This window comes from Marmota marmota, unplaced genomic scaffold, assembly GCF_001458135.2.
Source record: "Marmota marmota marmota unplaced genomic scaffold, marMar, whole genome shotgun sequence".
Classification (NCBI taxonomy): domain Eukaryota; kingdom Metazoa; phylum Chordata; class Mammalia; order Rodentia; family Sciuridae; genus Marmota; species Marmota marmota.
The window spans coordinates 168,166-179,313 of NW_025999872.1; the positions used below are offsets into that span (position 1 = coordinate 168,166).

Genomic DNA, 11,148 nt, shown 5'->3' on the forward strand with positions numbered 1-11,148 from the left:
CGCTCCTGGCTGACGCCCACGCTGGCTGCAGGGCCTCTCCGGGGGGTCTGGCAGCCCGGGCGGGGGCGGCGGCTGCGAGGGAGGAGCGGCAGCTGGGGGGGGGACAGCGCGGCGGAACCCAGGGCGTGGAAACCGAGGAAGGCGTGGGTCGCGTGACATCCCGGGGGTTCCGAGCGCTGGACCCTGGCCTGCCTGCGTGTCCCCCCGCTGCCCCTGGCCAGGTACTCTCCATCACCACCGGAGCGGGATCCAGAAGTGAAACCACTCGGGGTCACAGCCCAGCGCCGCTGCTGCGCCCGCCCGCCCTTCCTGCAGCAGGGCAGGATCTCCCGGCGCTCCGGCGAGTGCAGGGGAGGAAACGGGGGAGGGGAAGGGGAAGTGACCCGCGGGCAGCCGCTGCAAAGCGCGGCCTCTCCTGGGGGTGCCCGCTCCTAACCACCACCGGGAACCTCGGGAGGCCGGCCCCAGCGCCCGGAGCGGAGGACGCCGCGCCCGCACTTCACCACACGGCCGCTGGGTGTCACTGCAGCCGCGCGGCTGGGCCAGCTCCGGAGCCGTCGAGGGCGGGGCGCGGGGAGCTGCCTGGCGAGGCTGGGGGTGGTGCCACACTTCCCCCCACCACCTGGTGTCTAGGGGCCAGCCCTCCATCCCGCGAGGGAAAGGGCTGCCTTCCGCACCGCGATAGGTTCGTGGCTGTGGCCCACGCGAGCCCCCTCAGGCCGTCCGAAGGACCGACGGACCTTAGCAGGGCCCTTGCCCCGCAGAGCTCTAAACAGCGCGGGGCGTGAGCCGGAGCATCCGCGTTCCGACCGTTTTTGCGAACAGAAGGTGGAGGCAGATTGCTTTGCGCACGTGCTCGGGAAGCTGAAGGGATGAGTGCGCAGGTGCGTCCTCCCCCCTACTCCAGCCTTACCTGATGGGTCATTCCTTTCGCCCCCTACTCACCAAGCTATCCCTTAGATTTGTGGGGCCGGTAACTCAGCTTAGGACGAGGGAACTCGCAGATGAGGGACCTGTATAGGGACTGATGGGTGTAAGAGGGCAGGGGTGGGCAAAGGCTAAGGAAAGAGGAGAACATTGGAATCCTTTGAAACTTTGGGATAGGGCCCAACAGGAATCCCACTTCTGCTTTGTCCTGGAAGATCTGACCCAGGCCATGGAAATGGGTTAAATGTGGACGTACACCGCCATTGGCCACCCATATGTGGAGTGCAGGCAACCTTCTATATCCCTACATACAACTTCCTCTCTGACTTCATGGCCACCGGGCCCATTTTCACTACTGACATTCTAAGGGGATCCATGGTGGTCCTAAGAGGGTGGATTCAGTCTTATCCCGACCATTCCAGATAAATCCAATCCAAGGAAGAACAGACTGCCTGCCACAACAACACATCTCCAATTAACCCTCCCCACCAAGTGCCCAACAAAGAATAACTTGTTCCTTTCTTGGGGTAGATGCAGTCCTGCAAGGTGCCACCATAGTTCAACCAATAGGGGTGAATTTCAGACCCCATTAGGGTCTAGTAGAGCACGGGACCTACAGAGCCCAGGTGGCACCCTCACTTTTCCAAACCCCCTTCCTGTATGGAAGATCACCTATTTCTTGAGTTGTAGAGTCCAGTCTGCATCATTCAACTCCCCCAAGATCCACTTCCCTTTTTTTTAACCTCCTCTCCCAACTCCCCACCTCAGCTTGGCCACTGTGCAAGACCCCAGAGCTGGGTGTCTGCAGACAGCACAGGACAGGAAAGCAGTCTTGGCCCCAGACCCCTGCCAGTGCACCCTGATCTTCCTTGAACCTGTCTTTTTTCTTTCTTTCTTTCTTTTTTTTTTTAATATGAGTGACGCATCTGTAGTCACAGAAGAAGTTAGGGACAGAGTCTCCCACAGCCTCCAGATAGGACCTCTGATAGAGGCCCATGGTGCTGCCAGGGATGGCCATGTTCCTGACTCTAGGCTCACATGAACACACTAGTCCCAAGAAGTTGGTGTCTGTGAGGCACTACAGGTCACTTAGGGCAAGCTCCCTGGATGTGGGCCCTGCATTACCCTCTTTCAATACCTGGCTCCTCCAAGCATGGGGAGATGTTGGGGACTTTCCTTTTTTTTTTCCCCAGATTCTTTTTCTGGCCTCTAGAATGTTATTTAATAAGCATGTACATTTTTTATGATCAAAGCCAATAAATTAATTTTAAAAAGGCAGAATTAGAGGTCCAAGCCTCTGCTTTTCCCTCTAGGAAAAAAAGCAAGAAAATCCTGCTTTCTTCCCACCAGTCCAGATTTCCTCAGAACCTAGCTTTCACCAGCCAGCACTGCCTCTGCTCTTGAAGTCCCTTCAGCCGCTGTAGGTCATGCTGCAGTCTCTTTGCAGGTGGAGCAGCAGGCTTCCCACATCCTCAAAACTAGGCTTTCTGGCCCAGGGTCCTTCTGTGAGCTGGTTCAAGGGGCCTCAGACTCCCACACCCTCCATTGCTGCATCTCCTCCAAGAAGCCAGAATCCTCAGTCACTCACCAAGATGTCCAGCTGCCAGTCTCCAGTGTCCAGCTCTGCACCAAATGCCACCACTTCTAGGGACTCCCAGCAGCCGAGTTCCCTCACAGTGGCCAGTATGAGAAGGGAGGGGGCAAACAACAAAGGGCAGGGAAGGGACCCCAATAGCTGCAACCCAGGCTGACTTTCCCTAACTTCTTCTGTGACTGCAGATGGGTCACTGTCTCTTTAAGCCTCAGTTTCCCATTTGATATGCTTCCACGCATCAATCTCACAGAGACTGTGATTAACGATTTACATAGAAGGGCTTTGTCCCTGTGGGGAGCCACTCCACATTCATGCACCTTTAAGTCCTCATGCACCACGGGGATCTGAAAGATCAATGTAGTCTGGCGTGGTAGGGCCATGACTTGTGACTCTTGGGCTTTTCCCTTGCTGGGATAACAAGGCATGGCCCTAGGAGTAGGCGGCACCCAGAGGGGTTGAGTACACTCACCTGTTCCTTTGTAATCCTACCCCTTTGCCCTTTTGGGGATAGAATGTTCCATGGAACCTCCCCTTGTGTGTTCCTTGTATAAGAATAAAGAGTTCCAATGGCTCTCTCTCTTTCCAAGGACTCTTAAGGTCGCAGAGCCATCTCCAGAATATTGAAAAAGGTATTTCTGTGTGGTTGAGTGCTTTCTTTGTCATTTTGTTGAGTTCTTGGAATAGTCAGATTTTATGAACCCAGCATTAAGTCACCAGCTAGGATAGATGGCGATAGTTCCCTTTGCAGTTCCTTGGGCAGTTAAGGGGCACTGGATCCTTTTTTGCAAACTAAACCCCTGGGTAAACTTAAGAGGAGGCTTACTTCAACTGTTACTCCAGCCTGAAACCCTGGCATCCATATCTCAGAAGTGGCCATGGGCATCCAACCACTTTAATGCCCTAGGAGCAACCAGTGATAGGGATGGTTCTGGAAACCAGGGGAGGTAAAAGGTGGCACTGTTCCCTACCTCAAATCCTGCTAAAAAGAAACAAAATCTGCCCCTTTCTGTACTTGATAGATCCCCAGTAGGTTACAAGCTAGAGTGTGAATGGGGTCTCTCTGCCCTTCTGTCTGCCAGACCTGGCTCCAAGCTCCCCAGCTTGAGATTAGCCAGGGATGGGGTGCCTTGGTCACAAGTGGTTTCCAGGGCTGTCAAGCCTGGCCCAGAGGCCCAATACCATGGCTGGGCCTTCTCAAGATCCCCTTAGGACAACCTGACTTCAGAGACCAGACCTGCAGAGAAGGAAGGGGCTCGCCAGGGGCCTCATCCACTGCAGGCCACAAATGCCCCCACTGTGGCTGAAGAGTTCCATCTGCAAGTCAACCACACAGGGGCAGCATGTGCCCAGAGCCACGTTGAATTTCTGGTTCTCACTGTCCTTCCCCAAATCCCAGTTCATGAGAGAGAGAGAGCCAGGACTTCAACCAGGACAAAGAGGTGATGGGGCCAGGGAGGGACTGTTCTCACCTATAAAAGAGAGTCTTCCCACCTAACACCCAACCCATCTCAAAGGCTCTCCACTTAAAAAACAATTATGTAATTTTTTTGGCTGTATTGGAGATTGAATCCAGGGCCTCACACATGCAGGAAAGCACCCTACTACTGAGCTATATCCCCAGGCCCACAATTGCAGAATTCTCAAGCATACACAAAAGCACAGGGGATAACTTCACAAAGCCCCCATGTGTTTATCAGCCAGCTTCAACCACTATCAACTCATGGCCAACCCAAAACTAGACCCACATCCGCCCCCCTCACCTCTGGATTACTTTAAAAACAAAGCTGAGATATCATGTCATTTCACCTATAGAACTTCAGAACAAGTCTCTTAAAGACTGAAAGAAAAAAAAAAAAACACAGCACCATTATCACTTAACCTTATTCCTTAATATCATCAAATATATCTCATCAGAGTTCAAATTTCCCCCAACTGCTCACGAATGCTTTGCAGTTAGTTTGGATTTGAATCAAATAAGGTCAACACATCACATTTGGTTGACATGTATCTGAATTTCTTGGAATCTAGAGATTTCCCATCTTTGCTTTTTCTTGTAATCTTGTTGTTATTGTTGAAGAAAAAATTAGGTTATCCACTTTGTGGAGTGTCCCAATCCAGATTTTGGTAATTGTATCCCCATGTGTCATTTCACATGTTCCTCTGGTCCTTGTATTTCTTATAAACTAGTAATGGATCCAAGAAGTCAGATTCAGATTTGATTTTGTGGCAGAAAGAATGCCTGCTTGGACGCCTGTAATCCCAGTGGCTCGGGAGGCTGAGGCAGGAGGATCTCGAGTTCAAAGCCAGCCTCAGCAAAAGTGAGGTGCTACACAACTCAGTGAGACCCTGTCTCTAAATAAAAGACAAAATAGGGCTGGGTCGAGTGCCCCTGAGTTCAATCCCCAGTACCAAAAAAAAAAAAAAGAATGTCTGTTTGGGGCTCCCTTGCCCAGAAGGAGGGTGTGGCTGAGATTTGAGCAGCAGTTTCAGGTGTTGCCAGTCGGATGTGCTTATTATGAAGTTCCCATCAGGTGAGAGCTCCAGCTACAAAACCCTTGCACAAACACATAGACTGGTTGCACAGCTGGCAGGGTTACATTTTGGAAAGATCAGTCTGGGTGTTGAAGGATGGGTTGGAGAAGGGAGCCAGACTCCCTTCCGAGGGCTGAGGGCCGTAGGACTGCTTTCTGGAAGGGGTGGAACTGTAGGGACAGAAAGCAGATCTGGGGTTGGTTGGGGGTGGGGGAGTCTTTGGCAGCAGAGGGGAGGGAAGTCATGGAGCCATTGTCCAGGCCCAGGTGCTGCACGTTCAGCTGTCAGGACTCGCTGTCCTCCCAGCCCAAGACAAGGGTGCTGTGGACCCATTTCCAGCTCCCAGGCCCTGTGAGGGTCACCTCTGTAGTTCTACGCTCTGTCAGGGTATCTAACCTGCATGATAGTCCTCCCTTGTCATCCATTCACTCACTTAACTAGCAATTATTGGGCACCCAGTGAATGCCAGGCTCCATGCTGGGCACAGAGACTTTCAGAGAATCACATGGACCCCTGCCCCCGCCTTCCCTTGAGAAACATCCAGACAGGCCAGGGCGTGGCCTCTGCCCACCTGACACCTTCACCAAGGCCATCACTGGTGCATGCTTCTTCTGGTCCCTTCCCGACACCAACTAGCCAGGTCTTGCCAGACAGAACTCATGGGTGTATCAAAAAATAATCTTTATTGTCACTAGTAGAAAACACAGAGGACTGACTAGCCTCTCAGTCTGTATAAAGTGCAGGGCATGAGACCAGCTGGGCTCTCCCCGTTTCTCTCATAATGCCCTGCCCTGGAGCAGTGCCCCAGGAGCTCCACAAAGGGGAGAGGGCCACCAAGGGCCTCCCCTTGGGGAGAGGGGTGGAGGGTGTATGAGGTGGGGGCATCTTCTGCCTGAGGGAGGTAAAGAAACCGGGAAGTCGGACTGGGGAAGCCCCTGTATTGTCCATCATCCCACCCCACCTTCCGCACCCTCCGAGTCCACTTGATGGAGGGGTGACAGGTATGGTGGGTCGCCTGATGCCAAGCCTTACAGGCTTGGGCTGGCGTGGCCGTCAGAAGGCCACGCGGGTGCAGCAGAGGCGCAGCAGGCATGGCAGGATGCCGCGGTTCAGCTGGTGGAACTCCACGAGCTGCAGCAGGTCCGTGAAGCGGGTCTGGCCATCGTCCATGCTGAAGTAGAGGCAGCCCTCGTCCTCGCTCTGGGCACAGCACAGACAAAAGCTCAGGGAGGGCACAAGGCTTGAGGAGCTGCCTGCGTCCTGGGCCAGACAGTTGAGGCCCCCCCCCCAGGGCCCCCCCCCCTGTTTTCTTGTGCAGGGAAAAAGGAGGCACCCTGGGGGCTGGGAACTTCCTAAGGGAAGCTGATGAGGACAGGTTGCTGGGAGTCCTGTGTTCCCCACTGCAGGAATCCAGGGACAAGGGGGGCTCCTCACCGGCAGGATGAGATAGTGCTTGACTTTCTTTAGGTGGCACAAGGACAGGACAAAGCCCTGTGGGTTTCGCTGACTCTCCCGGACCAGGAACAGGCTGCCAGAAATAGAGCAGCATCCCTGAGGCCCTGTGGTTGCTGCCTTGCCCCAGGGTCTGTAATCCCAGGGTCTGTGATCCCTGGATCTGTCGCCCCACCCAACCCTGCCCCTTACCCATCCACCAGGCCCTGCTGCCCAATGAGCCGCTGGCTCTCCTCACGGGAAATGCGTCCATGGAACCAGGGCTGGGTGCGGTGGATAGCTGGAGTGGGGGGAAGCAGACGGGCTGTCACTCAAGGAAGGGGATCCCCATTCCACCAGGAATGCTCAGAGAAGCTGAGGCGGTCCCCCCATCCCTGGGGACTCAGGGTCATCACCCACCTGCACTGAGGCTCGTGCCTGAGCATGGGGTGGGCAGGCTGAGGCGGTGGTTTGTCTTCTTCTGCAGTAGAGGGGACATGGGGAGTCAGGGCATGGCTGGGAGTGCAACCTGGCACCCCCCATCTGGGGGATCTCCCTGGGTCCCTCTCTTCTTCCTTCTCACTCCATGGAAACCCCCGTGGAGAAGGGTCCCCTTCTCCACAAACATGCAGATGCATGCAGGCCCCTCACCCTCCAGGCCTGGGCCTCCTCCAGGGCTGCACTCAGAGCTTCCCGGGGGTTCTCAATGACTCGCCCAGCATGGCCGGAGAAGTCCATAGCCACCAGGGTGTTATCCGAGACACTCCTCTGGAGATGGAACGGGATGGGGAGGGGACGGGTCAGAACAACTGCCCCAGACCAGGACCTGGATGCCCACCCCCACCCAGTGCCCCTGGGTATACTCACCAAGGGCGGGGAACCCAAATAGGATGGACGCAGGTGGCGAGACTGGGCCTGCTGATAATTCTTATACAGCTGCATCCCATACTAAGGGCAGGGACAGAAAGAGGGTGGAGGTCGGGGGGCCTGAGAGCTGGCTGTGATACCTCCCAGATGGGGACTCTTCAGGAGCAGGGCTGTTCTGCTCTTGGCTAGAAGCCTCCTAAAGCCAGACTCCAGTTCTCAAAGACCAAGGTGGTCATGCCCTCTCCTCATTCAGGAGACTTCCAGAGGGCAGCACTAGGACTCCTTCTTCATACTAGGGACCCCTCAGGCAGGACCAGCCCCCTACAGTCCCAGGGTCCAACCTTGAAGAGACGGAAGGCAGACAGCCAGCAGGTGCGGCTCTGTTCATCCTCACTGCAGAAGATGCGAAGCCCCTTGTGGCCATTCCGAAGCTTGTTGGGCTGTGGGGAGAGAAAATAGACTGGTCCCATATCTGCCTTTGGAACTAGATGTCTGTCCTCAGATGTCCCATGGGGACTCAAGGAGTCTCCAGCAGTGTAGGTTACAGGGAAAAGTGTGTAGGTACCCAAGATGGAGCTCAGAGGCCCCAGGTAGGGTCCTGGTGTCTAAGCAGGCCCCCCACACACACCCAGGTCCAGGCCAGGGTCATCACCTTGACACAGAAGCCAAAGTCCGTGGGCATCCCGTAGAGTTTTCGGCCCTGGGTCACCACATAGACATTGGACTCATTCACATCTGCCACATATTGTAGGTGCCTTGGATCCTGAGCGTGAATTAATTAGAACTTGGTACAGGCAGATCCCATCTCCCTATTACTGTCCCCAAGCCAGGTGAGATTTCAGGATCAGAGAGGGACAGGGAAGTACCTGAGCTCCCACTAGCAAATAGAAGGCAAAGCCTGACTTGAACTCAGGTTCCCCTGCCTTTTCTACTGTCACCTCCTGGGGTAAGTCAGCTGAGCAGGGACGGGGGAGGGGCCGTGAACAGGAGGCAGTCAGCTTAGAAGGGAAGGAGAAGCAGCTGAGGATCCAAGGCCTGGAGGAGGTCAGGAGTTCCAACAGGGAGTGAGTAGTGAGGGGCTGGGACTGGCACCCTCATGGCCTCACCTTGGAGGTGCCCTTGGTGGAGTAATAGAGGCCAGACCGGCGCAGGAAGCAGAAGAAGCGTTTCCACAGCTTGCGACCTGAGCCCCTCAGCTGCAGGAAGCCCTGGATCTCGGGGAAGCTGCCTGCATTCAGGAAGTTCTGAGGAGAGACCACAGGGTGAGGGCTCCCCTCTCCTTCCCTGCCCTGGGGCCTTGTAGGAAGGGGCTCTGTCTGCAGGGATCCTCCCACTTAGTCGATGAGAAAGTGACACACAGGTAAGGACAGTGACTTGTCCACAGTCAGGTAAAAGGGAGAGAAACATTGGGCGATTTGGAGGGAGTTGGGAATACGTGGCAAAGTGGGGGGTCCCCTCACCTGGATGAGGTCTTCATGGGATGCACCGGTGTGGGCATCGAGACAGCTGGAGACCATCTTTTCTGGGAACAGGGAGTGCTGGGGGAGAAAGGGAGCAGGAATCAGGGCCCAAGGGCCCAGGTTGAGGATCGGGGTGTTCCAGCACCCAAAGTCCCCTCGCACACACTCACTGGGGGGCTCTTGAACAGTTCGTACTTGGCGAAGTTTTTCCGGAAGATGAAGCGGCTGTCTCCACCGACGGGCCAGGTCGCCTGCACTTCCACCACAGACTCATGGTCCTCCAGACCCCGCTCTGGGGTCAAGGGCAAAAGGCAGGGGTTAGTGGAGATTAACCGAGCCGCCCAGGGGAGCCAGGCCGGGCCCCAGATGTGAGGCACTGTAGCCCAGCTTGTGGGCTCCCTGCACCCCGACTCACCCAGGGCTAGACAGGGGTGGCACTCCACCAGCCCCCAGTGCTCGTCGCTGAGGGCATGCGCTCGCTGCACCAGCATTTCACACACGTGGCGAGCCGTGGCACCTGCCGCCACCTCCACCGAGCGACAGGCCCCGTCCTCACTGTACACCTTCACCACCTGCACCCCAGGAACTGCAGATGACTTGGGGCAGGGGCACAGGGAGGGACCCCTGACCAAGATGCCCCCGCTCCACCAAAGAGATGCTAAATCCACCCCGGGTCCAGGGCACCCCCCAGCCCTGCCTTGCCTTTCTCAGAACTCACATGAGGGCAGCTAGCATCTCGTGGTAGCAGTCCCCTTGCACTGGAGGGCCCCCCGAGAATGGGGGTCTTTGAGGGAGGACTGCAGAGCTCAGGGAAGGGGTTCGGGATGGAGGGGAGAGAGGTTGCCTGCCGCTCCTCCTCTGGGAGTCTCCTGCAGCAAGTGCGGGAAGGGAAGCCTCAGGTGCTGATGTCCCCCCCAGGCCCTCCCCAGCCCCATCGCCCCACTGTACCTGCTGGTCGGGATGGGCAGAGGCTGGGACCTCTTCACCTCCCCAGACAGAGGGGCGTCCTGGGGCAGGGGAGTTCCAGGCGGGGTGCCAGGGGTTGGGCACAGGTCTTCTGGGGAGCTGCTGAGCTGAGGTGGGGAGAGATCCAGCTCCATGACATCTAAGGGAGGTGGACTGATTCCAGCTGCTCGCAAGCCTTGTCCTGGGGAGAGGGGCCAAGAGAACTCAGGCCTGGGGACCTCACAGAGCTGGCAGTTGCCCTCTGAGCTGCCATTGCTCCCCCTCTAAATGGAGTTCCTGAGAGCCCTCAGAGAAGGATAGAATGAACCCGATTTATTAAAGGAGGCCCAGAGGCCCTGAGAAGGAAGCATTCATGCCCCTGAGGACAGGTGTTTGGACTCCAAATCCAGTGCTCTTCCAGCCAGAGTCACTCAGTAGAAGAGCTAAGAGGGTCCCACTTGTTACACGCCTGGTAACAGCGACCATCTCCACAACCCACACTGTCAACTCTCAGAGTCAGGGCAAAGGCCACCCTTCTACCTCCAAGTGTGGGACACTCACTGTGCAGGGCTCTGCCCTGGGTTTTTCCAGACCCAGTTGCCAAGCCTGTTGTGGCAACATCAAGTGATGAGTGATATACAGAAAGGAAGAAGGAGGTGGAGAAAGACAGGAACCAGAAGGGCTCAGCAATGGTGGGAGGGGAAGGTCTAGTTGGGGGCCCTTGCCCCAGTAGCCCCCAAGCTTTGTGTGCCCTCCGCAGACCCCTCAACGGGCCCAACTCTTTCCTGAATCCCCAATGCTAGAGCCACCTCCTCTGAGAAGTCTTCCTGGATTTTCCACATTCAGACTCAATGGCTCCCTCTCAGCACTGTGCTGGGGCCTTGGCAACAACTACTATGCACCTGTCTTATCCACCACTGGTCTGAGGGCATCCAGCATTGCCCCTCCCAGGCTGAGCCAGAGTCTTATCCATGTTTTAGCACCCACAGGTGTTAAGGACACCCAGGACAAGTAAGGACAGGAAGGGAAGGGCAAAGATGCCCCTAGGGGTAGAGGCAGTACTGCCCCACCTCTCCAACAGAAACCAACAGACCCCTTGGGCTGAGTAGAGACCTGACGGGACCAGGAGAAAGCACCAGCCCCAGCCCCCTGCTTGCTCTCCAGACACTGGGCCAGTACCATGATGCTTTGGGGGGCACCCAGGATTGCCACCTCCATAAGGCAGGCACCTGACCCTTTAGTGAGGGCATGAGGGACGTTGGGGGACAGGTGAGTCAGGGCGGGCGGGACAACACTGCTGGAGGCTCTACATTCAACCTTGACTCATCCACACAACTTCCTGGCTTAAGAGAAACACAAACAACCCAGCCCCCCCCCACACACACACACACA

The 11,148-nt window shown here is 56.1% G+C and overlaps 1 protein-coding gene and 1 long non-coding RNA gene across 4 annotated transcripts in view; one reads left to right on the plus strand and one right to left on the minus strand.

The window, feature by feature from the left end:
- Positions 1 to 456: 456 nt before the first annotated feature.
- LOC125611131 lies at positions 457 to 3,153 on the plus strand. Its single transcript, XR_007341272.1, has 2 exons — positions 457 to 884; positions 2,375 to 3,153. It is a non-coding gene; the product is annotated as an uncharacterized LOC125611131 (long non-coding RNA).
- Positions 3,154 to 5,717: 2,564 nt separating this feature from the next.
- Grb7 (growth factor receptor bound protein 7) overlaps positions 5,718 to 11,148 on the minus strand; it is an 8,558-nt gene continuing 3,127 nt past the window's right edge. For all 3 annotated transcript variants that reach the window (XM_015506668.2, XM_015506667.2, XM_015506669.2), the window contains exons 2-15: positions 9,760 to 9,958; positions 9,530 to 9,680; positions 9,227 to 9,383; positions 8,982 to 9,103; positions 8,812 to 8,889; positions 8,458 to 8,595; positions 8,004 to 8,114; positions 7,693 to 7,791; positions 7,352 to 7,432; positions 7,136 to 7,252; positions 6,905 to 6,965; positions 6,698 to 6,785; positions 6,488 to 6,581; positions 5,718 to 6,253 (exon numbers count right to left, since the gene is read on the minus strand). In XM_015506668.2, the coding sequence (XP_015362154.1) occupies positions 6,107 to 6,253; positions 6,488 to 6,581; positions 6,698 to 6,785; positions 6,905 to 6,965; positions 7,136 to 7,252; positions 7,352 to 7,432; positions 7,693 to 7,791; positions 8,004 to 8,114; positions 8,458 to 8,595; positions 8,812 to 8,889; positions 8,982 to 9,103; positions 9,227 to 9,383; positions 9,530 to 9,680; positions 9,760 to 9,911 (1,596 nt within the window). In that variant the 5' untranslated portion in view covers positions 9,912 to 9,958 and the 3' untranslated portion in view covers positions 5,718 to 6,106. The remainder of the gene's footprint in view (positions 6,254 to 6,487; positions 6,582 to 6,697; positions 6,786 to 6,904; positions 6,966 to 7,135; positions 7,253 to 7,351; positions 7,433 to 7,692; positions 7,792 to 8,003; positions 8,115 to 8,457; positions 8,596 to 8,811; positions 8,890 to 8,981; positions 9,104 to 9,226; positions 9,384 to 9,529; positions 9,681 to 9,759; positions 9,959 to 11,148) is intronic.